Source organism: Microcaecilia unicolor, chromosome 9, assembly GCF_901765095.1.
Source record: "Microcaecilia unicolor chromosome 9, aMicUni1.1, whole genome shotgun sequence".
Classification (NCBI taxonomy): Eukaryota; Metazoa; Chordata; class Amphibia; order Gymnophiona; family Siphonopidae; genus Microcaecilia; species Microcaecilia unicolor.
Genome location: NC_044039.1, coordinates 90,164,781 through 90,192,595, shown reverse-complemented (window position 1 = coordinate 90,192,595; position 27,815 = coordinate 90,164,781). Strand labels below are relative to the sequence as shown.

General features: G+C 45.9%; 1 protein-coding gene across 1 annotated transcript in view; it reads left to right on the top strand.

Annotated features, from left to right (window-relative positions):
- The window catches only part of GOLT1B (golgi transport 1B), a 68,865-nt gene extending 49,230 nt beyond the window's left edge, over positions 1–19,635 (top strand). Inside the window, exon 5 of the mRNA XM_030214300.1 lies at positions 19,028–19,635. Coding sequence (XP_030070160.1) covers positions 19,028–19,066 — 39 coding nt within the window. The 3' untranslated portion in view covers positions 19,067–19,635. The remainder of the gene's footprint in view (positions 1–19,027) is intronic.
- The last annotated feature ends 8,180 nt before the right edge of the window (positions 19,636–27,815 follow it).

Genomic DNA, 27,815 nt, shown 5'->3' with positions numbered 1-27,815 from the left:
TTGATTTTGCCGAAGCCATTATTCCTTCCATGTCATCGAAGACACTCAGCGGCTTCAAGTGTTGTACTCAGTGTAACCGGACAATCTCAGGTACCAATACCCACGCCTGGTGTATTCAGTGCCTTGGGCTCGACCATAGTCCAGCCGCTTGTAGTCTGTGTTGTTCGTATGAAGAAACGGACCCAAGCGTTTCAAGAGGGCCAACGAGAAAAACTTTTTGGGGCTCAGTCCAGTCCTTCGACATCGGTACTGAGGTCGGCGGCGTCGACATCGAGGGGAGTATCGACGTCGGGAAGAGAGGTAATGGCTGCTATGAGGCCAATTCAAGCTGAGAGCAGTGAGGCGTCAAGTGGGTCTCCACCTGCCGCGAGGCCTCCTGTTATGTAGGCCCCCCGGGACCGACCTTCGTCCGACCCAGCCCCGAGGAGACGTGAGGATTCCACGTCCTCCTCAGTACCGAGGAGTCTCGATGACGGGCGTCGAACGAAGGCTAAGAAGCACCGTCATCGTTCTCCTTCGACGCACAATACCGGGAGTTCCTTTTATCTCGCTGCACCTCACGCCTGGAATAGACTTCCCGAGCCTGTATGTCTAGCCCCGTCTTTGGCCGTTTTCAAATCCAGGCTAAAAGCCTACCTCTTTAACTCTGCTTTTGACTCCTAACCACTACTCACTTGCCCTGTACCCTTTTATCCCCACCTCTTTAATTCCCTTACCTCTTAGTTGTTCTGTCTGTTTGTCTGTCCTGTTTAGATTGTGAGCTCTTTGAGCAGGGACTGTGTTTTCATGTATGGTGTACAGCGCTGCATATGCCTTGTAGCGCTATAGAAGTGATAAGTAGTAGTAGTAGTAGAGTGGGCACCCGAGAAGCGTCGGCACCGAGAGGATCGCTCTCCTTCGATACAGGAAGTGCCAATGCGTCGGTCTCCTAGCAGCCTGATGCCTGCTCCCCCACGGATTCTGAGACCGCCTGTCGCATTGACCCCGCAGCCTTCTCCGATGGCGGCTCTCAACGAGCGCATCCGGGCCTTGTTTCAAGAACTTCTGGACGGACTGCTACGTCAGTCAGCTTCGGTGTCGGGGGTGCTTGCGCCTTTTCTACCATCTGCTGCAGCGGTGTCTGGCCCTTTACCTGTGGTGAGGTCCCTGACCGCGATGCCGCCTGCCACCCAGGTCGGTGGAGGGAGCTTTGCTGCAGTCGGACCAGGCATCGACTTCTCGACATTGCCATAGAGGACATCGTTCCTCAGCGTTTGAGGCAGGTCCAGTGTCGAAGCACCTTAACGCAGGCTTTATCTGACACTGAGCAGGAGCGTTCGTGGGAGTCAGATGAGGATCCCAAATACTGATGAGTCTTTTGGGATTCCCTCTGATCCTTCCCCTCCGCCAGAAAGGAGACTATCTCCACTATCCCAACTGCGATGCTGCTTGCAGCATCCACATCGGCTGCCACCCAGGTCGACTCCCCTTCGACATCGTCGGAGGGAGCTTCACCACAGTCGGACTGAGCATCGGCCTCTCGACATCGCCATAGAGGACATAGTTCCTCAGCGTTGAGGCAGGTTCAGTGTCGAAGCACCTTAACTCAGGTTTTATCCAATACTGAGCAGAAGCTTTCATGGGAGTCAGAAGAGGATCCCAGGCACATCTCTTCTGATGAGTCCTTTGGGATTCCCTCTGATCCTTCCCCTCCACCAGAAAGGAGACTGTCTCCACTGGAGAGTCTGTCCTTCTCCTCTTTTGTCCGGGAAATGGCTATGGCTATTCCCTTCCCTGTGGAGGTTGAGCCCAGGACTGAGATGCTTGAGGTCCTGGATTATTCTTCTCCACCTAAAGAGGCTGTGACAGTTCCTCTGCATAAGGTACTGAAGGAAGTCCTTATGCGAAACTGGTCAGCACCTCTGTCTGGCACTGTGGTCCCAAAAAAAGCTGAATCCTAGTATCGGATCCATGGTGAACCTGGGTTACTACTACTACTATTTAGCATTTCTATAGCGCTACAAGGCATACGCAGCGCTGCACAAACATAGAAGAAAGACAGTCCCTGCTCAAAGAGCTTACAATCTAATAGACAAAAATAAAGTAAGCAAATCAAATCAATTATTGTGTACAGGAAGGAGGAGGGTAGGTGGAGACAAGTGGTTACAAGTGGTTACGAGTCAAAAGCAATGTTAAAGAGGTGGGCTTTCAGTCTAGATTTAAAGGTGGCCAAGGAAGGGGCAAGACGTAGGGGCTCAGGAAGTTTATTCCAGGCGTAGGGTGCAGCGAGACAGAAGGTGCGAAGTCTGAAGTTGGCAGTAGTGGAGAAGGGAACAGATAAGAAGGATTTATCCATGGAGCGGAGTGCACGGGAAGGGGTGTAGGGAAGGACGAGTGTGGAGAGATACTGGGGAGCAGCAGAGTGAGTACATTTATAGGTTAGTAGAAGAAGTTTGAACAGGATGCAAAAACGGATAGGGAGCCAGTGAAGCGACTTGAGGAGAAGGGATAGTATGAGTAAAGCGACCCTGGCAGAAGACGAGATGGGCAGCAGAGTTTTGAACCGATTGGAAAGGGGAGAGGTGACTAAGTGGGAGGCCAGCAAGAAGCAGATTGCAGTAGTCTAAACGAGAGGTGACAAGGGTGTGGATGAGGGTTTTGGTAGAGTGCTCGGTGGTGGTGGATTCCGCCCTCAAGAGAGCCAGGAATACTAGAGACTATGCTCGCTGCCAGGATCCAGTTATACCAACTCTTCACGAGCGTACATTTGCGGGACTCGATATGTTAGCTGTCCAGCTTGGTTGATGCACTCCCTACGGAGCTGGCCGAGCCTTTTCGCCAGGTGGTCAGGCAGCAGAAGACATGTTGCAAGTTCCTGGCCAAGGGTACTTTTGACGTGACATCCAGGATCGCTGCTCAAGGTATAGTGATGCGCAGACTCTCATGTGTCTCTGACCTGGATTATTCTGTCCAGCAGCGGATGGCGAATGTTCCTTGCGGGGGGGGGGGGGGGGGGGGGGGGGGGGGGAGGGGACAATCTCTTTTTGGAGAAAAAGTAGAGGATCTAGTTGATCAAATCAAGAAGCATAATGATGCTATGGATTATCTATCCCACCAGGCGCCTTCTGCTACTGCCTCCTCATCTAGGAGGCTTTTTGGCGGGAGGAGGAGTGCCCCCTATACCTATTTTACGCATAGGTACACTTCTGCTTCTTGGCAGCCTGTACAGGCTCAACCCCAGCGCGCTCGTTCTCGTCAACATTATGCGACTAAGGACGGGCTTTTGACTGGCTCCAGTTCAGCATATCCTCAGTAAAAGTGTCCGTACCGGACGACTTGCCGGTAGGGGGTAGGTTGATGTTTTTTCACCAAAGGTGGCATCTTATAATCTCCAACCGGTGTGTTCTTCAAATAGTCCGGTTAGGATACACCCGCAATCTGGAATCCAGACCTCCAAATTGCCCACCGGGAGCTCATTCTTACAGTTCCCAGCACAAGCAGGTACTTGCAGAGGAACTCGCCACCCTTCTAAAGGCCAGTGCAGTCGAGCCCGTTCCACCAGGGGAAGAAGGGCTGGGATTCTATTCCAGGTACTTCCTTGTGCAAAAGAAAACAGGAGGGATGCGTCCCATCCTAGACCTAAGCGGCCTGAACAAATTTCTAGTTCAACAAAAGTTCAGGATGGTTTCCCTAGGCACCCTTCTTCCCATGATTCAGGAGAATGATTGGCTATGCTCTCTGGATTTAAAGGATGCTTACACACATCTCAATACTTCCAGCTCACAGGAAGTATCTGCGATTTCAGCTGGGAACTCAGCATTTTCAGTACTGTACACTGCCCTTTTGGTCTGACATCTGCGCCCAGGGTGTTCACAGAGTGCCTGGCGATAGTTGCAGCGTCACTATGCATACTGGGAGTGCATGTGTTCCCTTATCTCGACGATTAGCTGGTGAAGAGCACCTCGAAGGCAGGCGCTCAGCAGTCCATGCGAATGACTATTAGGTGCTAGAACTTCTGGTGTTCGTGATAAATTATTCCAAGACCCATCTCACTCCAGTTCAGAAATTGGAATTCATTGGAGCTCTGTTGAACACAAAGACAGCTTGTGCTTATCTTCCTGAGGCATTGGCGGACAACCTCCTGTCCCTAGTGTCCTTAGTACGAGCGTCCCAACAGATCACAGCTCGGCAGATGTTGAGACTCCTGGGGCACATGGCCTCCACAGTTCATGTAACTCCCATGGCATGCCTGCACATGAGATCAGTTTAATGGACCCTGGCCTCCCAGTGGTGCCATGCTGTGGGAGATCTAGAGGATGTGATCCAATTGTCCACCGACTTCCGGAATTCTCTGCGTTGGTGGATGATTCGGATCAATTTGACCTTGGAACATCCATTCCAAATTCCTCAGCCCCAGAAAGTGCTGACGACGGATGCATCCTTCCTAGGGTAGGGAGCTCATGTGGATGGGCTTCACACTCAGGGTCCTTTCAGGGAAAAGGTCTTCAGATCAATCTCCTGGAATTGCGAGCGATCTGGAACGCTCTAAAGGCTTTCAGGGATTGGCTGTCCAACCAAATTATATTGATTCAGACAGACAGGTTGCCATGTATTACACCAACAAGCAGGGGGGCACCGGATCTCGCCCTCTGTTTCAGGAGGCCGTCCAGATGTGGCTTTGGGCGCGTCGTCACGGCATGTTTCTCCAGGCCACTTATCTGGCAGGCATAAACAACAGTCTGGTTGACACGTTGAGCAGGATAATGCAACCTCGTGAGTGGTCACTGAACATGGGCGTTTCCCACAAGATCTTCCGAGCGTGGGGCACCCCCTCGGTGGATCTTTTTGCCACTCAGATCAATCACAAGGTCCCTCAATTCTGTTCAGGCTTCAGGCCCACGACAGACTAGCGTCAGATGCCTTTCTCCTACATTGGGGGACAGGCCTTCTGTATGCGTATCCTCCCATACCTCTAGTAGGGAAGACTTTACTGAAACTCAAGCAAGACTGCGGAACCATGATCCTGATTGCACCCTTCTGGCCGCGTCAGATTTGGTTCCCTGTTCTTCTGGAGTTGTCTTCTGAAGAACCGTGGAAATTGGAGTGTTTTCCAACCCTCATCACTCAGAACGAGGGGTCACTTCTACATCCTAACCTCCAGTCTCTGGCTCTCACGGCCTGGATGTTGAGAGCTTAGAATTTGCTTCCTTGGGTCTTTCAGAGGGTGTCTCCGAGTCTTGTTCGCTTCAAGGAATGATTCCACGAAGAGGTGTTACTTTTTCAAATGGAGGAGGTTTGCCGTCTGGTGTGACAGCAAGGCCCTAGATCCCCTTTCTTGTCCTACACAAACCCTGCTTGAATACCTTCTACACTTATCTGTGGACAGCCTTTAGTTGTTCAAAACCCCCTTTCAAACCTCCACCAGTGTCATGGGATCTCAACGTTGTTCTCACTCAGCTGATAAAAGCTGCTTTTGAGCCACTGAATACCTGCCATCTGAAGTACTTGACCTGGAAGGTCATTTTCTTGGTGGCTGTTACTTCAGCTCATAGGGTCAGTGAGCTTCAAGCCTTGGTAGAACATGCACCTTATATCAAATTTCATCACAGCGGAGTAGTCCTCCGCACACACCCTAAGTTCCTGCCAAAGGTGGTGTCGGAGTTCCATCTGAACCAATCAATTGTCATGCCGACATTCTTTCCTGGTCCTCATACCTACCCTGGCGAAAGCAGTTTGCATACCTTGGACTGCAAGAGAGCATTGGCCTTTTACGTGGAGCGGACAAAGCCCTTTAGACAGTCCGCCCAGTTGTTTCAATCCCAACAGGAGGGGAGTCACCATTGGAAAACGCACTATCTCCAGTTGGCTAGCAGATTGCATTTCCTTCACTCATGCCCAAGCTGGGATGACTCTAGAGGACCATGTCATGGCTCATAATGTTAGAGCCATGGCTGCGTCAGTGTCTCACTTAAAGTCAGCATCCATTGAAGAGATTTGCAAGGCTGCAACGTGGTCATCAGTCCACACATTCACATCTCACTACTGCCTTCAGCAGGACACCCGATGCAACAGTCGGTTTGTGCAGTCGGTGCTGCAGAATCTGTTCGGGGTTTTGAATCCAACTCCACCCCCTAGACCCATTTTTGTCCTATTCCAGGCTGCACTCTCAGTGCTAGTGATACCCCACTTATGAGAACAAGCAGCCTGCTTATCCTCAGAGAAAGCGAAGATACTTACCTGTAGCAGGTATTCTCCGAGGACAGCAGGCTGATTGTTCTCACAAACCCGCCCACCTCCCCTTTGAAGTTGTTGTTTGTTTGCTTGCTTCTATGCTTTTTGATTAAACTGAAGTAGCACGTTCATGCTACGGGCGGGAAGTCATCCGCGCATGCGCGGTGCATGCAGCTCGCGCGCTAGAAGACTCTAGCAAAACTTTGTTTATTTTGCTGGCAAAATGCCGGTTCCTGGGCCGACGTGGACGTCAACCCACTTGTGAGAACAATCAGCCTGGTGTCCTTGGAGAATACCTGCTACAGGTAAGTATCTTCGCTATACTGCTGTGGCTTTAACAAATAGACCCGTCAAATTGAATGCAGACTGTATATTCTATAAGTTTTGCCAGGAAAAGGATGTTAGAAACTGGGTCAGTAGTTTTCATCCTGGTCAAGGGAGCTCTTTTTCTTTTTCAGCAAGGGGTATATCACAGCCTTTTTTTTAGTGTCATTGACAGGTGCCCTTCCCCAAGAGAGGAGTTAATTGTAGTGACCCCTTCAATGAGGCGTTTGCTTGTTAGTACCTTTGCTAGGTGAGAGTCAAGAGGGCAGGCTGTTGGCCATAGGCCTTTAAAGTTTGGGGGGATTTTTTGCTGCTTTGTAACCTGGTTGAATGAGTCTCAGATGGGTGGGGAGGTGGTTGGAATGAACTAGCTGTACTGTATTTGCTGGGCAGGGGTCAAGATGGCAGTATGACCTGTTGGCAGTCTAGCAGTTATGCTGTGGTACCTGTAGAAATTACATAGCAAAGACTAGGCTAACAAACTATACAGTTATGTATTCATACTATGTAGCAAGTGATCAATTACACCCCTAGGAATTATGCATCAAAAACATGAAAATTATACAAAAGCAGTAGCTATAATTTATTTTTACAATATCTCTCTATATAAAACGCACCTCCAACGTTCTAATGAAGCCTCACTTTTCCAACATTCTAAAAGTGAGGCGGCAGAGACCACTTTTTCTCCTTGAGTGTCTGCCCCGCCCACGTGTCCAAAGTAACGACGTCGAGGGCGGAGCACTAACACTCAACGAATTGCAACAGCGGTCAGTGCCCCCCCCCCCCCCACCCCGAAGCATCACCCAAGCCCCTCCCCTGCCAATCTGCGAGACACGCAGGGGGAAGAGTAAGCAAACACAAGGAGCGTGTTTGCCTACTCCTCCCCCTGCCCACGAAACAACTCTAACCCCCCCACCCGGCGCATCACCCCAGCCCCTCAGCAACGGCGCATCACAAAGCGCATACCCCCCCCCCCCCGGTGCATCACCAAGCCCCTATCCCGTTGAGGGCGGAGCAATGACACGTGCGCGTGCGACTGTTTGGAGGGAGGTTGCCGCCGGGAGCAGAGGGCACAAAAAACATGTATGTGTGCATTGAGCGGCGGGTAACGGCTGGACCCTGTGCCTCCGATCAGGATGGGAGAGCGGATGGGATGCCGCTGCCGCCATGGCCGAGCGGGAACGAAGCAGTGGGGGAGCGGGGGTTCGGGGACGTGCAACCAGTGGCGCAAGTGGACCAAGAGTGAGCACCGCCACCGTACCGGGTTCCACCGCCGCAGTAGCTGCTACCACAACCACCGTTGTCGCTCCTTCCTCCTACCCGCAGCCCCCAAGCCTGTCAGCATCAGCTCGGGTGCCCAGCCCGTGCACATGAACCTGTACGCTCTGGGAACTGCCAGCACTTCCTCATCCTACCCTACCTCAAGTATTCTTACATATCCTCCCTCCCGGGTCGTCACATCTTCTCTTTCCTTCACTGTTGACAGCTATTGTTGCATATTCTCTTCCCTCCTCCCAAGATTGCTATCTCCTCTCTCTACCCCCTACCTCAGGGGTTGTCACGTCCCTCTTCTTTCGTAAGTTCTGTTAATTTTTAAGAAGTCCCTGTCCTGATGAGCTTACAGTATAGGTGGGTTCCCGAGGCAACAGAAGATGAAATAGCATGCCGTCTTGAAAACCTAAGGTTTTGTGCATGCATATTTGAATGTATTTACACTGTTTTTGAAGAAATTTCACTGAAAGGGGCGAACAGCAAGAATAAGATGGACATAGGCAGTAGACAGTTTCTGCACAGTAGGTTCTTCTTCAGCGGCTGTCACTGCTTCCCCTTTTCTTTCTAGCATTCCGGGTGTCTAATTTTTTTGTCCTTCTCCCTCATACAGATATCACTGATTATACAATAAACTCCACACACACACTCAACCCCACACAGCAACTTTAACACACTCTCCATCACTTCCACACACACACATTCTATCTCTGTGACACACATGACCTTTCAATCTCACACACAAAAACACCGCCACATCCCCTCAAAAACACAGCAAAACACACACACACATACACTGAATAAAGCACCACACTAATACCAGCCAGCAACAACACGGCCAACCCCCCTCAACAAACCTGACCCCCCCTCCAAGCCCCCTGCAACACCCTCTCAGTTCACCACCCCCTTCCCCCCTGTCATTGTGAGACACACAATAACACAAACACTCGCCCCCAACCTCACAGCCCGCCCCACCCTCTCTCACTCACACACACACACATACACGAACTCTCCCTGTGACACACACACAGACACTCGCACAATCTATCTCTATGGGCAGAATTCACAATGCAGAAGGGTAGCTAAGGGAAGTACAAGGGAACAACGGAAATTGTCCCCCATACACTCACACAGTCACTCGCACAACCACTCTCTCAAACATACACACTCCACTTTGCTAGCGCCCGTTTCATTGTGTTCAGAAACGGGCCTTTTTTACTAGTATTAAATAGAACAGAATTTTAAAATTCTTACAACAAACGTACAGATACCTTACAACAATGTAATATAGGGAATACTGTAACCAGGCGCCTCTCTTGTGCAGCCAAGGATAGAACAATCTCCTCCAGCCATAGGCTCCCGGTACAATGAAGAAATAGATGTCCACCAGTAACTTCAATCTTAAGGACTTTTATTCTATGCAGGTTTCTAGTACATAGTTCCAACAGCAGCATAGCACATACCAGGATTCAATACAGGCTTACAGGCTCCAGTCTGGACTCTTTATCCAGTGCACAGTAAACAGTTATTCAAATCCCAAGACAAACAATTCTTTCAGTTCATCATCACAGTTCAGTCACCAAGCAGCAGTTTCTACCTTCTATCCTCTTTACCTTCAGGAGAGTTCAATATTTTTGGGACTTCCTCTCACCCAAGGAATCTCAGCCTGCTTCAGTACTTTAGGGACCTCCCTGCCCAAGGATTCTCAGCCTGTAACTGCTTCTCTCCTTCTGCTTCTCTCTCCTGAACTGAACTCCTCTCCTGGGACTCCTTCCCACCTGCCTAATCAATCCCTGGCTTCAGCTACCACCACCAATCATTCTCCTTCCCTTAGCTTCTTCACACCCAAACCAGCTGTTAAGCATTAGACTAATGAGATCAATGATGAGCTCCTGCACACAGGGTTTCCTAACTCTCTTTCCGCCTAGAGGCAGCCACTCTACACAACCTGCCAGCTTACACCCCCCGTCTTCCCTGATTGCAGCTAGGAGTCCAGTCCGGGTTCTTCATCTCCCCCTCTGGCTCCTTGCCTGCAATGCCTTCTGGGACTTGTATTTCAGACTGAAACTGCCTTAACGCAACTATCCTGGAGGTGACTTTATCACAATACGTCATTTTAGATATTTCTAGAAGCAGATGCCTCAGGCCACTTGCACTGTGTTCACCACTCACAAATTCACATAAACACATACAGAAAGCACACAAATACACATACAAATTGCACATGCTTGTATGTGGCTGCCAAGATTTTTTATGTTCAACATGGTTTCAAAATTTTATGTTGCAGTAAGTGAAAACTTTATAGCAAATAAATGTTTAAGCAGCATGATATTTTTTTTGTATAACCCCTCTTTCCACCATTATCCAGCTGCTTCTCCCCTGTGTATGGCTCTTTTTCACTCGTTCTCCCCTTCCCCAGGTCATCCTACATTTCAGCACTGTGTCATCTCCCCTGTCCCCGCCCCCACCCCTCAAGCCATCCACCTACCTTCTGTTTTTCCCCAGCAACCTTCGCTTGATTCTCTCCATCCACAGTCTCTCCCGTGGACATTCTTTTCTTTCTTCTGAGCAAGAATTCCTCCTGCACTGTGTAGTCCTGTGTGTGAATTGTGCACTGCCCAGAATTCGGCACTATTGTGAAAGTCTTGTGAGAAAAGCACAGGATTTCAGATACCACAAGACACGCACCCCGCAGTGCAGGAGGAAGACTGTATTGGAGCCTTTCACCTGTAGATCACTTCCCTAGTATCACCGCCACCTTGAATGCAAATTCTACACCTCAGGGAAGTTTCTCCAGCATATATGTTGCTACAGCCACTGTTTTCCATGAAGGTGTTGCCTAATTACATGAAGTGGAATCTCATTTTAAGTAGAACGTAGGAATCACAATTGTGACAACTAGATCACGCTGTGCTTGATTCCACTGGAGTCTGCCAGCGCAGAGCGTTTTCTAAAATACTTGCAGAAGTTCACTTGTAGCTGCTGGCACATACAACAGGAGCAGCTATTTCACAAATGTACACGATATAAAAAATCTAGGCAGCTTCAACTTGGAATTGGCAATTTTGCAAATTGCATGTGTAAGTGGCACTACCACTACTTGTAGCTGCCCCATTTTACAAGCCAATGTGTGTATGTGCTGTCGATTTAAGTAGAAGGCAGCAGTTTTACAGTGGTTTCATTTTGGAGATTAGAAATAAACTGCATGGGATTAAGAGCATGACTATCCCTTGTGTTAGTGCTGGACAAATTGAGCATTTTTGTAAAAACCTATTTGTGCCCTGGTATAAAATCCAATATAGAAAAAATTTGTATACCCCTTTTTAAAATGGGGAATACATGTGCAGATTTTATTCCTGCCCACACCACTTCCCCCTTGAATTCTCTGCATGGTGTGGATCGCCACATGGTGTATAGCGCTTTCTGATATCAGTATTTACACATGTAAATGCTACTGTTTACATGTGGATTTGAGAGTTAATTGTGCAAAATACTACAGGTGCATAATCACATAGTTCCACAGGATGTAACTAAGGCCATAATAACTGACTATTTTTTCCCAAAGATGATAAATATGAAAAACCCTAGTACGTTAGCGCTTAATCACGTTTAATAGTTTGAAGTTTAATAAGTGCAATGAACCATTTTAATTGGCATGCATATGTCTTAATAGGTATGCATATACTTTTGCTACTGTTGGTTTTACTAAATAACTTTGCTACAAAAAAATTCATACATTTTCAAGTTTAGGGAAGGTTGAAGACATCTTACTGGAAATTTCAAGCAAGAGATAACCAGATAGCAAAGTGGAATTATGACTTCCAGTTTCCTTCCATCAAGCCCTTTTCTCTCTTTTGGAGAAGCATTTTTTTCAAATGCCTGCTCTATATTGCCAACAGGTTGCCTGCATGCTGTCATTGGAAAGAAAACATGTGGTGCAGAGAAGGTCCTGTAATGTTTAATTCTGTACCGAGCTTCATTTTTCCTTCAGTAGGTTTGTTTACATTTAGTCTCCAGTTGGCTCATAAAAACACCAACTGTTTGCCAAATGTAAACATTTAAAAACTACTTCTGACTCGTTCCAAATATCTAATTAAGAAGCCCAATTTTGGCATAGGGCATCAAGGTAGGAATTGTACATGTTCTGACCTGGGTGTCCCAATTCCTTGGGTGTTTTAGAAAAGCTTGCTGAATATGGAACCATTTGTTAAATATTTTTAAGGATGTCCAGAAATACACATGTACATTTTGGCACATCCAGTGGGAACAGCCATTTGAATAACATTACTCCAGGGGTTTGAACCTGTAAGTGCTAATTTTACAATGTATTCATGTGTTAGATTTTCAAAACTGGATGTCCATGAAAATCCAATTAAGGAGCTAAGTAGAAAAACATTTTTGACATTTTGAGGTGTTTTTAAACACATAGTTGCCACCTCAATCTCTGGTACAAAACCACAGGTCCAAACAATCAACTCAGAGCAGGTATAAGTATGCATATATTACTGTTTTAAAATTGAAGATATACTTTTCTGGCCCATCCTCAGCATGCCCCCTCCCTTTAGAAAAACTGCATGCTGCAGATCTACATATGTAAATAGTGGTTTTCTTAAATATCTTTTTCCTTTTCATCCTGCTGGACCACTTCAGACCAATAAGCTGTGTCCCCCTACCAGTAGACACAGTGGTAGAGAAACTGAGTTGTTCAGTGATATCACCAGTATAAGAGCTGGTAAAGCCTGGGATTCTTCAGTATTTCCCTACCTCAAGCAGATGATGTAGGGTGGACTGGTGCAACAGGTTTCCTTTAGTGGGCCTGACTCCCTGAAATGCAGTCCATGGCCTGTATCCTCTCTGTTCAAGTTTTAAGGCTGGTACAGCCCCTGGGGTTTGGGCCACGGTTCTTACCCCAGTTGAGCCCAGAAGTGTTCGGAGCAGGTGGGGGGAAGAGGGGTTGGTGGTTGGGAGGCTAGGATAGGGGAGGGCAGACTTATACGGTCTGTACCAGAGCCGATGATGGGAGGTGGGACTGGTGGTTAGGAGGCGGGAAATACTGCTGGGCAGACTTATACGGCCTGTGCCCTGAAAAGGACAGGTACAAATTCAAGGTAAGGTATACACATATGAGTTTGTCTTGGGCAGACTGGATGGACCATGCAGGTCGTCTTCTGCCGTCATCTACTATGTTACTATGAGGCATATTTTCAAAGCACTTAGCCTTCCAAAGCTCCATAGGTTTCTATGGAACTTTGGAAGGCTAAGTGCTTTGAAAATATGCCTCTATGTATGTTACTATGTCCCTATGCACCCCTAAGCCTTAGCCCAACAGGCTTTCGTTTGGATTGCATTTGTCAAAGGAGCCACTGCCATATATGAAGGGGTTTGAGGCTCCCCCTCCTTTCCCTGGTGTACCCCTTTAGGAGATTTTTTAAAAAAGATTCTTACTTGGGCAGTTAGGCTTTATTGCCCTGGCTATTGGCTTTGGGAATGAAGTTGTTTGGTGGAAACAACAAATGAAACTGAAGGAGCAGGGCTTGTAGAACAGACACTGGCAGCAGAGTAGTCGGGCCTAGATCTTCTCAGTGGGTGAGTGCTGGGGCCTGGATCTGCAGTATCTCCTGCCTGTGACAGTTGTAACGGGTAGATGGTAATGTGGGGCCTGACGAATAGTGCTGCTAGGTCATTTTATTGACTCGGTCTCCTGTGTATGTTAGCATCAGCCTAGGCAGAGGTTTTGGATGGGGACCCTGTCCCAGATAGTTTTAACCAAGTGGAAAACCCAAAACACTGTTCTCCAGGGTACAAAGCTTTTGGGCATGTTCTACCTGTTACTGCAAGAGGAGGTGGACAGGTTGTTCATCTCCCAAAATGCTGGTTATTATATGACCAAGAAGACTACTATTCTGGTCACAGGGGGCACTGCGTTAAAGGATGTCCATGACTGGAAAGTAGAGCAGCAACTTAAGGGTTTGCCTCTGCAGCCATCAGGGTGCAGGATTCTGTGTGCAAGAGCCATAAGGCTAGGTCCCTCTTGCACTGGACTCAGCAGTTGCCAGAATCCTTGGAGGTGGCCCACCTGGAATCAGATGCAACCTTTCTGGTGGATGTGCTTTATGAGAATCTCCCGAGGAAAAACAGGTTGCTTGTTCTCGCATGTGGGTCGACGTCCGTGTCGCCCAGGAACCGGCATTTTGCCAGCAAAATAAAAACAAAGTTTTGCTAGAGTCTTCTAGCGCGTGAATCGCACACACCGCGCATGCGCGGACAACTTCCCGCCCGTCATGTGAGCGTGCTTCCTTAGTTACTTTCTTGTCCGCGGCAGAGAGACAGCGTTTCAGCTCTTTTCTTCGTTTTTGGCCCAGGAAACAGAGTCTTGACAACTAGTTCATGTTAGTTTTATTTTATTTTTTTTCGTCATTTAAAAAAAAAAACTTCTTACCCGTATTTTCTTATATTTAGCCCCTTTTTATAAGTTTTCTTCCTTTTTCGACACGGCCGAGTTTCAAGCCGCACGGCTGGGCTCTTTACTTTCTTTGTGCCCCTTTCTTCTTTTCAACGGCACAATCGCATTGTTTGATTTCGCCGAAGCCGTTTTTCCTTCCATGTCATCAAAGACACCCAGTTTTACGCGGTGCAACCAGTCTATCTCAGGTACTGATACCCACAACTGTTATATCCAGTACCTTGGGCCCGACCCAAGCATCTCGAGAAGCCCAACGAGAAAAACTGTTTGGGGCTCATTCCAGTCCTTTGACATCAGTACCGAGGTCGGCGGTGTCAACATCAACAGGAGCATCGACGTCGGGAAGAAAGGTAATGGCTGCTGAGAGACCAACTCACGATGGGAGCAGTGAGGCGTAGAGTGGGTCTCTACCTGCCTCGAGGCCTCCTGTTATGCAGGCGGCCCCGAGGAGAAGTGAGGATTCCACTTCCTCCTCGGTACCGAGGAGTCTTGATGGACGGGCATTGAGCAAAGGTGAAGAAGCACCGTCATCGTTCTCCTTCGACACACGGTACTGGGAGCTCCGGGACGTCGAGAAAGTCGGCACCCTAGAAGCATCGGTGCCGAGAGGATCGCTCCCCCTCGATACAGGAGGTGCCGATGCGTCGGTTTCCTAGCAGCCCGATGCCTGCTCCCGAGCCCCCACGGATTCTGACACCACCTGTCCCACTGACCCCGCAGCCTTCTCCGATGGCGGCTCTCGACGAGCGCATCCGGGCCTTGTTTCCAGAACTTCTGGAGGGACTGCTACAACAGTCAGCTTCGGTGTCGGGGGTGCTTGCACCTTCTGTTCCTGCTGCTGCAGCGGTGTCTGGCCCTTCGCCTGCGGTGAGGTTCCCAACTGCGATGCCGCTTGCAGCATCCACATCGGCTGCCACCCAGGTCGACTCCCCTTCGACATCGTTGGAGGGAGCTTCACCACAGTCGGACCGAGCATCGGCCTCTCGACATCGCCATAGAGGACATAGTTCCTCAGCGTCGAGGCAGGTTCAGTGTCGAAGCAACCCTGTATCTGTGAACCACTGCTTGTCCCGGGATTGGTAGCTTGGAATGTTGCTACTAATTGGGTTTCTGCCAAGTAATTTCCACTTTTGGAAGCATACCTGGCTAGATGGACCATCGGTCTGACCCAGTATGGCTATTCTTACGTTCTTAAATCCACAATGGCATGCAGAGGAGTAGGCAAAAGAAATATAGGAGCATTTTAGAAAGGATGTTTAAGTAATTGAACAGACATCCAAGTTAGGTCATCTGAAGTTTTAGAACAGAATCTGTTGACATAGAACCTATTCTAAAATTCAATGTGAAATGGATGTCTGTGCACGACTACGTGCAGCATAATCATCCATTTTAGAAGTAAAAACATCCAAAATATGGACTACCATAGCGTAGCTAATAGACCTTCCTTTCACAGCACATGAACATCTATTTTGTGAAATAACAACATAGATGTTCATAATGCCCACTTGCAGAGGGTCTGACTCTATAGTCCCACCCACCCCTAGGTGAACTCCCTTTATATGGGGCAGTCAAGGGACAAGTATCTTCATTACACCATAATTGGTCAATCCTACTCCTTGTTATCCCCTATCATAGTTCACCTTTTCACACTTGTGAATCACATCAGTATGACCTACATTCAGTGCAATACATGTTCTGCTTTAATCGTAAGGCAAACTATCTGGAACCTTAAAGTTTGTCCTGTCTCCTTTCAGCTTTGAAAGATGAGATCAACAAACTCAAGAAGGAATTAGGTACAAGTAAAAAAAAGCATCCAGGATTACTGAATTCCCATCCAATTTACCTCCACCACTGCCACAGAGAATGAAACAACAGAGGAATAGATGGGTCATAGTAGGCTCTGGTAGACTAAGATCTGTGACACAGAAGCACTCTGTGAGTGGCTGAGAGAGACCCCTGTCTGTGATTGGCTGAGAGAGACCTAAAGGGGCATAATCAAAAGGGAGGGACATCCAAGTAAGTGGAGCTGTGGCCAAGTGGTTAGAGCACTGGTCTTGTAATCCAGAGGTGGCCGGTTCAAAAACCAATGGTACTACTGAAAACGCTGAGCAAACGTCCCTGACGAGCACTTGGATTTTTTTTCCACTTTTTTGAAACCGGCCATCTGTAAACCCGGCGATCTCAACATTTGACCTAAATGTTGAGATTTAGCCGGCCCCAACAGTATTATCGAAAGAAAAGATGGCCGGCCATCTTTTTCAATAATACGGATGGCACCGCCCCTTTGCGGAGCTGGCCCCGAAGATGGCCTGCGCCTTTCGATTATGCCCCTCCAAGTTAACTCATTGGTTTGGATTGATCTAACAGGATAAGGAAAATGAAATTTATTCATACCTGTAAATTTCCTCTCCTTGAATCCTTCTAGACTAACCTTGGGCCCACTGTGGAAGACTGTGGGATTAGGAAAGTTCTCTGAGCTCTTTCTGCTCTACTCTTCCTCACTGAGTTGTAAATAGTTTCCTTAGGTGTAGGTTTTTCTTAGTGCATTCTGTAGTGGTTCCCAAAGGGATTTTGAATTGCAAAGAATGGATTCACACTGTGCTGCTTTTGCATTAATAAACTGAAGGGTTCCAGGCTGCACCAGTGAATTATACTGGTGGTATCACAAGACCATTCACTTTCTGTATCTCCATCTGCTGGTAGGGGAAGACAGCCCATTAGTCTGGACTGGTCTAGCAGGATTCAAGGAAAGGAAATTAGCAAAATATGAATACATTTCAACTTATGTACTATTCATTTATACATGTAAACACTGCTTTTTTTCACTTATAAAAGCCATGCAGGCCTTCTAAAATGACCTCTCTTCAACCAGTCTTGGAAGATTTTTCATTGTTAAAATATTATGATCTAACAGTCACAGTCCAAGGTCTGGACCAGAAAATGTGATATGTTTGTCATTCCACCACAAGCACTACTTTTAACAAATGTATGTATTCTAAGAATTTTGATGACTAGTATTTAAAAGAGCAACCATTTAATGTTTTGTTCAAAGCCTAGGTGGGCTCAGAAGAGAATCTACATTAATGGTCAGTTGACATGCCTCATTTATCAGATTTATTAATGCATGAGTGGATGGTTTTGTTTTGTTTTTTTTTATTTCGTGATTGAAGTAATAATGGTTCATGTTGCAGCCTTCAGTATAGTTTTTCATTCTTTTATACTTTTATGTTGCACTTTTTATGGGAAACATATTATACAACACCTTCAGGCTTATTTTCGAAAGAGAAGGGCACCCATCTTTCAACACAAATCAGGAGATGGGCTTCCTTCTCTCAGGGACGACCAATGTTCACGGGGGCGTGTCGGAAGCATAGCGAAGACGGGACTGGGTCGTGCTTAACAAATGGGCATCCTTGGCCGATAATGGAAAAAAGAAGGGTGCTCCTGACGAACACTTGGCCGACTTTACTTGGTCCTTCTTTTTTTTTTTTTTTTTAACGACCAAGCCACAAAAATGTGCCCTAAATGACCAGATGACCACCGGAGGGAATCGGGGATGACCTCCCCTTACTCCCCTAGTGGTCACTAACCCCCTCCCACCCTAAAAAAATTTTTTTTAAATATTTTTACAACCTCTATGCCAGCCTCAGATATCATACCCAGCTCCATGACAGTAGTATGCAGGTCCCTGGAGCAGTTTTAGTGGGTAACATAGTAGATGACGGCAGAAAAAGACCTGCACGATCCATCTAGTCTGCCCAACAAGATAAACTCATATGTGCTACTTTTTGTGTATGCCTTACCTTGATTTGTATCTGCCATTTTCAGGGCACAGACCGTAGAAGTCTGCCCAGCACTAGCCCCGCCTCCCAATCTCTGTTAAGCTTCTGAGGATCCATTCCTTCTCAACAGGATTCCTTTATGTTTATCCCACGCATGTTTGAATTCCGTTACCGTTTTCATCTCCACCACCTCCCGCAGGAGGGCATTCCCTTCCCTTCAGTGCACTTCAGGCAGGCAAACCCAGGCCCATCCCCCCACCTGTTACACTTGTGGTGGTAAATGTGAGCCCTCCAAAACCCACCAGAAACCCACTGTACCCACATCTAGATGCCCCCCTTCATCCCTAAGGGCTATGGTAGTGGTGTACAGTTGTGGGTTTTGGGGGGGGGGGGGCACACAAGGTAAGGGAGATATGCACCTGGGAGCTTTTTCTGAAGTCCACTGCAGTGCCCCCTAAGGTGCCCGGTTTGTGTCCTGGCATGTGAGAGGGACCAGTGCACTACGAATGCTGGCTTCTCCCACAACCAAATGGCTTGGATTTGGTCGTTTCTGAGATGGGCGTCCTCGGTTTCCATTATCGCCGAAAATCGGGGACGACCATCTCTAAGGTCGACCTAAACGTTGAGATTTGGGCATCCCCGACCGTATTATCGAAACGAAAGATGGACGCCCATCTTGTTTCAATAATACGGGTTTCCCCGCCTCTTGGCGGGGACGTCCTGCGAGGACATCCTCAGGAAAACTTGGGCGCCCCATTCGATTATGCCCATCCACAGCTTTTAAACTTAAAACGCATTTTTAATTTTATAAATATTGCATATAAATTTCATAAGAACTTGGTGACTACTGTTCGGCTGAAATCATTGTGTGTCCTAATGCTTATGAAACTGAAATTTTTATTTTTGATATTGCATTTTGAATTAGTAAAATGTGACTTTCCATTTTATGACCCGTTTTCATGTCTGTTTTTCTTCTCAGCTTGTAGATAAAGTTGGAGAGAGCAATAATATGGTATAAAAACAACTGGGCAGAAGATTGGCTAAAATTATTATATTTATATTTTTTACAAATGCTGTGATGGAATTTTCAGCACAAACATTGCATTGTGTACTCTTAACACACAAACACAAGACTTGCAACATTTTTAGAAAGTAATTTGGAAATGTAAGTTCTGTATGAAAAATATTAATATGAGGTACTGCAAAGAGTACTTCCTAGATGAAATATCAGGATGAAATCTGCAAAGAGTACTTCCTAGATGAAATATCAGGATGAAATCTGAAGAAGCAAAGAGCCATTTGTATTATCAAGGCTTTAAAAGAAATTTTTTTGGAACTCACCAAATACAGAGAAGAACATAATCTGTGGGACCTGTCCTTTACTTCCTTATTTTCAAGGTGCAGCAAATGGTACAGGTATTTTTATTTTTAAGCAATGGCAAATGTATAGACATTTAACTGTAATACATGTTGTTCATACGACTGGTATCTTTGGAAACTGTTAGGTTGGATTATGTAATTTTATGTCATATTAAAGTATATTCAAAAAGAAAGCTGTGGTTAACATTTTGTAAATATGTGGTGACAATAAATTTTGCTTCAGTTTTGAAAGTAAATAATCACATTTGTCTTTAGTGTTGTTCACTTACTTATGTTAATATTAAATCATAGGAGGTTTTGTAGTTGGAGTGTTCAGAGACTTGGAAAATATTTCAGTCGTTTCCTAGTTATTGAAACTTCATTCATAAAATATTTGTAATCTGTGTAGTAAAAGGTCTCAAATATAGTATCTTGTTTAGGTAGAAAATATTCTGTAGATATATTCAATGTTTTCCAAATTAGAAGCTTATGTGTTCCCCACCACTCAACCATTATTCACTACGTGGAAATTGGGGCAATTGAAGTTCCCAGCCAAATATAGCCTGGACAACCTCGGGATGAAACATTGTATCTGTACTAGTTATGACCAGTTCTGGTGCGATGGACCATCATGTCTGGGGTGCATCTTTCATCACCTGCCAATGTGGAATCTTCATCCAGCCACACCTAATAGGCTGAAGTGGGACCCTGGATTTTCCTGGACCAATCAGAGAAGCTGATCCTGTACTGTCTTGGTTAAATCCAGAAGAGGTGCTGTGAGAGAACTTCCAGAGCAGGACAGAACTCCACTAATAAGTTATTTGCTGGGAAATTGCTTTTAACCCATTAGTGCCCAATGTTCCCATATGGGAATAAACCAATTTGTTCCCATATGGCTTATTGTGGGAACATTGGGCACTAATGGGTTAAACTTGGGGAAAGGTAAACTTGAGTTAAATAGGTAATCTCATTAATTTGCTTATTAAGCAAAGGCAATTTAAGTAATAGGATTTTTATTTTGTGTGTGTAGTAGCGGATAGAAGGATTATTATTTTAGAAAATAACATGAAGGTGGGAGGGTGGAGAGGAAAGGCCTGGGTTCTAGGTATGGGATTGAGTTGAGGCCTTCTGTGTTAGGCTATACTCTCTCAGCCTCCTATTGAATGAAGCAGGTGATACCAATAATGCCAATAAACGTGGGGAGGCACCAGCGCCCCCATCATTGTTCTCCAGCCCCGAATGCCTGCCCTTTCTGTCCCACCACCTATTTTTCCGTCGTAGCACCCTTACGGTGGGAGAGGGGATAACATACAGAAATAGGGACTGTCTAGTGCTGCAAAGGTCTTTCCTCTTCTTTTTCCACACATGGCTCCCCCAACCCCCTCTCTTTAGTGAGTTTATTAGCAGTGGAAATTTCCAGAAATATTTGGCGTGTAGGAGCATTGAAAGGTCCGTACCGATCACGTGTGATGCTGGAAAGCAACGAAAGGGGGAGGTTCTCTGGTGATGGTTGCGTTTGCGAGCACCTAGAGAGGGGTGGAGGGTTTGGTTAGAGAAACAAATTTCTACCAAAGGCTTGTCAAGCCCCCTACCCGTGTGGCACGTGGAAGTTTATGGTTTTTAAACATGAGCTCTTGATAAATTTTTGTAGGCATTTGGGGTCCCCGGCCGCTGGTGTTGGATAGAACATCCACTCACTCATGAAAAGGGTTAGGCGGCTGTGCAAGTTTTAGTGCTCTCCAAGGTGGTATACCCAGTAAACTTCCGTTATTATTCTGGTAGTACAGGTTGCTGAATTCACTCACTTCTAGTATGGGTATAAATTTTGAAGGGACGCATTGTGTATGTATACATCACGTGTTTCATTCGTAGCATTATACCACTTTAAGCGTAAGATACGTCTCTGAATTCAGTAGGGAGGCTTATGTAAAATATTTTTTAGCCCTTGAGCTGGAGAGTTTGATAGTTACGTGTGTTGATGTGAAAGTATGTGGTGGTGGTGGTGGTGGGGGGGGGGAGTTAGTGAATGAAGTCGTTATTAAAATGAGATATTTTATATTTTTGGCATAAGACAGTTTTCTGAAAGGTCAGCTCATCTTTTGAGTTTTTTTCCCCCTGTGAAGCAGCTCTTGACTGACAAGTTTTCTAGTTCATATAGTTTAGTATATTTCGAGATAGTTGAATATATTTAACACATTTCCTGTAATTTTCGATTTTTTTTGTTAATTGGTTAATCTGCGGGTTAGACCTTTGCTGTTGGAGCCGTATTTATTTTTTGTAGCACCCTCGTTTCTTATTTGTAGTCTGTTTATCATCTGATGTTCTTAGGAATAGCTTGGGGTCCAAATCAGTTTAATGTAGTTGGCACTGACGGGATAGCCGCCATTTGTGTACTTCGGTTCTGGGCTATAGGTAATCTGAAGATAAAATTGGGAGTGGCAGCATGCCTTTTACTAGAAGTGTTTCCTATAAGTATAGACTTGCCCGCAGTTCTGTCACATGTAGTCAGAAGGATTAAAAGCATTTGCTCTTGAGCTTGCGCATAGCAAGTGTGTGAATTCAAACCACTGGTGAGAAAAGGGATTTTGGTACATATGTATATAGGTTTGAGAAGGAATATTCATACTGGATATGTTAATTATTCTTGTCTTAACTTCTTTATCAGTGGAGCAATGCGAAAGAAATGTCAAGTGCACAGAATTCTGATGAATCTTGTATTCCTGTAATAATCTTGATGAAGTAACATTTAACCATGTGACTCAAAGGTCCACAGTGCTGCATACAGTGAGTGGAAACCCCTTACAATTTTTTATGAGAGAAACTCATAGTGGGAGCTGCAGATGCCATCTCATAAATACGCTTGGGCCATATACATCAAAATAAACACAAAGTTCTTATGTCAAACACATTGCACAAATTGAAATGTCTATTAAGTAATTAGTGGTGCTTTCATCCCAGAGGGAGTCTTCTTTGTAAAAAGGATTTGTACTTAAGAAAAGAAGACTTGCGTCAAACAATTCTGCTTTCAGGTCAAAAGGGAACCTAGTTGTTTCTTTATAGTCATGTTATTAACAAGTCTTGTTTTTAGTTGGTCTGTTTTTCACAATGTGAAAAATGTTCATTAAATGGAACGCACTACCAAAAGCCGTGAAAACAACTTATAACCACCTAAACTTCCGGAAATCACTAAAAACTTACCTGTTCAAAAAGGCATACCCTTCCAACCCTACTTAAATACCTGAAACCTGCAACACTACGAAACCAAAGAACGTAATGGACATAACTCTTCCTCTATACGATTCCCTGTTTGTTCCACATGAACCTTATTCTACCATAACATCACTTTAAAGTAACTGTTTATACTGGAATTGGCGAACGCCTTTATGGTACTATGTAAGCCACATTGAACCTGCAAATAGATGGGAAAATGTGGGATACAAATGTTACCAAAGTAACAAACATCAATGGGAAAAAGAGCTCCGCTCACTTTAATAATCTTCCAACAGACGATAGCGGATCAAATCATAAAATTGCAGAAAATGAATTGATCATAAATGGAGGACAGGACCTCAGACTGGTGGCAACTTAATCTTGATCTTAATAAGATTATATATGGTGCCACCATGTTTTAATCATACCCTAGGGACCTATGATTAAAACATGGTGGCACCATATGTAATCTTATTAAGTAAGATGAAGATTAAGTTGCCACCAGTCTGAGGTCCTTTCCTCCATTTATGATCAATTCATTTTCTGCAATTTTAGGATACAAATGTTACAAATAAAAACATTTTGTTTAGCATTTAATGTCTCTATTACAGTTTCATAGGCTGACAGTTAAGGGACTGTTCTAGAGTTTACTATCGCATCAGTGTAGAGCAGAGCTGATAGTCACAGGAAACCCCAGTTTAGAGTTTTAACTTTAATTTGCAGCACAGCTTAGCCATTTATGTGAAATCTTTTTTTTATTGAAGGGCCCTTTTACTAAGCTGCGTAGGCGCCTATGCGTGCCAAACGCGTGTCAAATTGGAGTTACCACCTGGTTACCACGTGGCCCTTGCAGTAATTTCAATTTTGACGCACGTCCACTACGCGCATCTGAAAAATATTTTTTATTTTCTGGCGCGTGTAACAGACGTGCGCCAAATGGCATTTGACGCGTGTAGGTAATTACCGCCCAGATTCTTTACTGCTAGGTCAATTGCTGGCGGTAAGGTCTCAGACCCAAAATGGACGCGTGGCAATTTTGATTTTGCCACACATCCATTTTCGTTTAAAAAAAAAAAGGCCTTTTTTACAGGCGCGCTAAAAAATGGATCAGCGCACACCCAAAGCTCGCGCCTACACTACCACAAGCCATTTTTCAGCACACCTTTGTAAAAGGACCCCTAAGTAAATTACTAGAGCAGTCACATAAAGAATAAAATATCAAGATACATAAAGATATTGGCTCATGCGAAACCCCAACCCCTCAATCACCTGTCCCAACAACTGTTTTAAAAATATTGGTAAACTAGAGAGAACTTGTACTCTTAATCCTCTCTAATTCAAGGATCAGTGTTGGAAGGGGAGTAGACTTCCTCCCCGCTTCCCCCATTCCCACTAAATTCGCAGAAACTAATAGGCAACATCTCTGAACTCCGACTAACACTTAAGCTGCTGAGAGGGCCCCTCGCTGAAAGAGAGTAGAGGTAAGGGTCCCAAGCACTGTTCCCTCTAAGCTGAGCAGGAGTCTTCCAACTACATTGCTGCCAGTAGGAGGTAATGCTTCAATATTGTGTTTCTGAAGACCTGCAGAGCTTTCCTGTCCCTTAGCACCACCACACCACACACACCCCCACACCACACACCCCCCCACCCCCACCGGCATGTCTGTCGGTGGAGGACTCGTGCCCTTCTTAAAAGAAGCAGTGGTCCCAAGTTGCCAGAAATCTGCCAGTGTTGTGAAATACCTCTCACTCCCTTGGACTCTAGGACAGACATGCCGTGTAACCCATTTCTTCACTACCAATAAAGAATGTGGTTCAACTTGCAACTAATGTCTGAGAATATATTTTAAAGCAGTCAACCAAGATTTTTGAAGTAGCAACCATATATCCTTTCCATTTATAGCTAAGGCCATTTTACTTCCGAGCACCAAACACCAAGGATGAAAGGGAATTGTTTGGCCAATTATATTGGACAAAATATGTACTATGGCTCCCCAGTAGGAATGAATTAAAGGACAATTCCAAAACGTGTGCCCTAAATCTTCCCGAGAATGCCCACATTTAGTACAGTGAGAGAGCCCAGCATTCCCCATATTCTATATGGAGAAAAAAAATAAATCCTTTGAAGAACCCTATATCAGCACTCCCTATATCTACTATAATAAAACTCACCCTCAACGTTCTGAAGACATCGTTCTGAAGTCACTCAGTCACTCCCTGAAGGGTTCATGGATTCATGGTGGTGAAGCCACAACACTGACCATGTCTCTCTGCCTCGCCCTTGCATGACGGACCAATCAGAAAAAACACCCTCAACATTCTGAAACACAAAGGACCATCACAACACCGTTCCCAGGCAACACTAGGCAACGTAAGAAGGACCAATCAGAGGAAACTATGTGACAATAAGGGAGGAGCATTCCCCAGCAGAATGGCTCATTATCTGTGCAGCACGGAGAGCACAGAACCACCGCTGGAACGAGAGAAGAATATTCCTGCTGTGGATATGTGCAAAAATAGACCCCCGGGGGGGGGGGGGGGGGAAGAAATGTTTAAATGCCTAATGCCAGTACTGAAGAGTGCCAGAGGGCCTATAGCAAAGACTATATTTGGGATCGCTTGACATGGAGTCAGAGGAGCCGGAAAACAACGTGCCCGTCACCATCTGGGACGTGGGCGAACAGGACAAGCTGCGGGCCAGCTGGAAGGATTACTCGCGACCCAGCCAGCAGCAAACAGCGACCAAGGAAGGGGGAGGAGTAGGGAAACACGCAGAGCGTGTTTCCCTACTCCTTCCCTGCCTAGGAATCGCTGGAGACTGGCTGCCAAACTAACGAAACAACCGCACACCGACACACCACCTCCATCATTCAAAAGGCATCCACTCTTTCTTCAACAGAAATGCAAACTAATAATACAAAACAAAGAATACCCGTTTTCTCACGCAGCTACAGGTAACTCCCCACCCCCTTCCTCTTCCCCTTTTGCCAAAGCGGCCGTGCCCAACCATCCCCAGCCTCAGGCAAGCTGTCTCCCACCTCGGGGATTCCCCGAGCACCCGGAAAAAGACGGCGCAGCTTCCCGCAGCGCATGTTCCAGCATTCCCCTGCAGCCGGCCTGAAATGAACCGAACATACCGGATCACCACCCGATGGCCCGAGACCGTGCTCCTCTCCCGCCAACTTAAAACAACCATCCCCGTCCTCAGGCAAGCCGTCTCCCACCTCTAGGATGCCCAGAACCTCAGCCCAATGGAAAAAGACACTGCTGCTTCCCACAGCACATTTCTCTTCCAGTGTTCCCCTACAGCAGCCCTGAAATGGCCAAAAAATACCGACAGACCAAGAACGTGCTCCTCTACCTTCCTCCCATCTAAAACAACACTGCTGCCTCAGCACAACACAAAAAAAAAAAACCCGAAGAAAACAATCCACCACTCAGCAAAGGCTGACCCCCCTACAACCACATTTACATTTCACCAACAGAAAGACCCCCCTCCACAAACCTCCTTGACAGACAAAACCACACACACACAATACAACAGACACACACCCTCAAAGCTACACACCAATCCATCCCACTTTGCCAGCATAGCACAGCACATCCCCTAACCCCCCAAGGAAAAAAACAAAACAAAAAAGACACATCAATAACCTGCACACACACCCCACCCTCACACACACACACACACAAAATAACTCTGTGACACATACACACACACACACAAAAAAAAAGCCACATGCTAGCGCCCGTTTCATTGGTTTCGGAAACAGGCCTTTTTTACTAGTTCTGCATAAAAAGTACCTGGGGGATCCACTTCACAATGTTAGAGAAATCAGTAATGCCTCCCATAATATGTGATGGTTATCATATGTCTTAGTGGTCTCAAAGCCGTGAGAGCCTTATGAATGGATGAAATGGAAGGAGGGTCTCCACTTCAGGGATGAAAGAGATCTTTCAATCTGGCAACAAAACTAACAAACAGAGACTGAAGCCGTAAGGAGGTAGTATAGTGATATAATTGAAAGTATGCATATCTGTCACCTGGGTTGTCTCCCAGCCTCTGCTTTATCTAATCCAAAGGATAAACATTTCCATTTTCGTGTACACAATGTTCCAAAAATTCCAGTCCTGCAATTTCCCATTTCAAAAATACCCAGTTGTCTTGGCCTGGGCTAAAAATGTAAATTTTCTTGGAATAGTAGTAAGAGTGAGCTATGGGGGTCTTGTCCCAAAACTGATGTGAGAGCTCTCCAAAGAGGGCCGATCAAGACACTTCATTTCACAGGAGAGGGTAGGACTTCTGTTTTTGCTTGTAACAAAAATTAAGATGTAAAGATGCAAAGTATTCCCGTTCCACATAATAGGGGGTATAATCCTCCGTACCTTTAATCCAGTCTCCCAGATGTCTTAACAAGCATGCCTAGTTGTACAGTCTAAAATCGAGCATACTTGAGTCCCCATTTGTCCAGTTACCAACCATAAAGTCAAATCAAAACCTAGGCTTCCCCTCTTTCCAACAGAAGTGCCTCAATTCCCTACATAAACACTATAGGAATATTTTGTATAACATTGTTATGATTGTGCTATGACAGGCAGGGGAATGACTGGGGCTCGCTTCTGATTGGCCTGTTAGGGATTGAGCTGACGTCTGAGGCAGCAGATGTCAGAAGTCCGATCTATTTAAATCTACCTCTTCCTACAGTCTATGCTTTAGTGTTGATTCTTGTCATCTGAAGCCGGTTTCCCTTTCTCTGTTTGTGCTAGTAGCACACCGTGCTTTTGTTGGAGTTTGCTTACTCCTCTCATTGCTTGTAGCTTTTCTGTGTGCTGGTTGTTCCCAGCGTATGCTTGTTTGATGCCCTAGCTTAGCTGCTTTCATTGATTACCTTGCTTCCATGCACCTGTGGGTGCTTTGTTTGCTCTGTCTCTGTGTGCTGGTTATTCCCAGCAGATGCTTGTTTGCTTCCCTAGCTTAGCTGCTTTCCTTGATTACCTTGCTTCTGTGCACCTGTGGATGCTCTGTTTGCTCTGTCTCTGTGTGCTGCTGAGTTCTGGTAGGAACATTGTTTGAGTTTTCCATTTTGTTAGCTTTAAACCTTTGACTGCAGTGTAAGCCCTGCTTCTTCCTGACTTGAGTGTTGAAAGTAGCCCTTCCCTTTAGCATGCTTTAACTCTTTGCTGTGGTTGTCTCCTGAT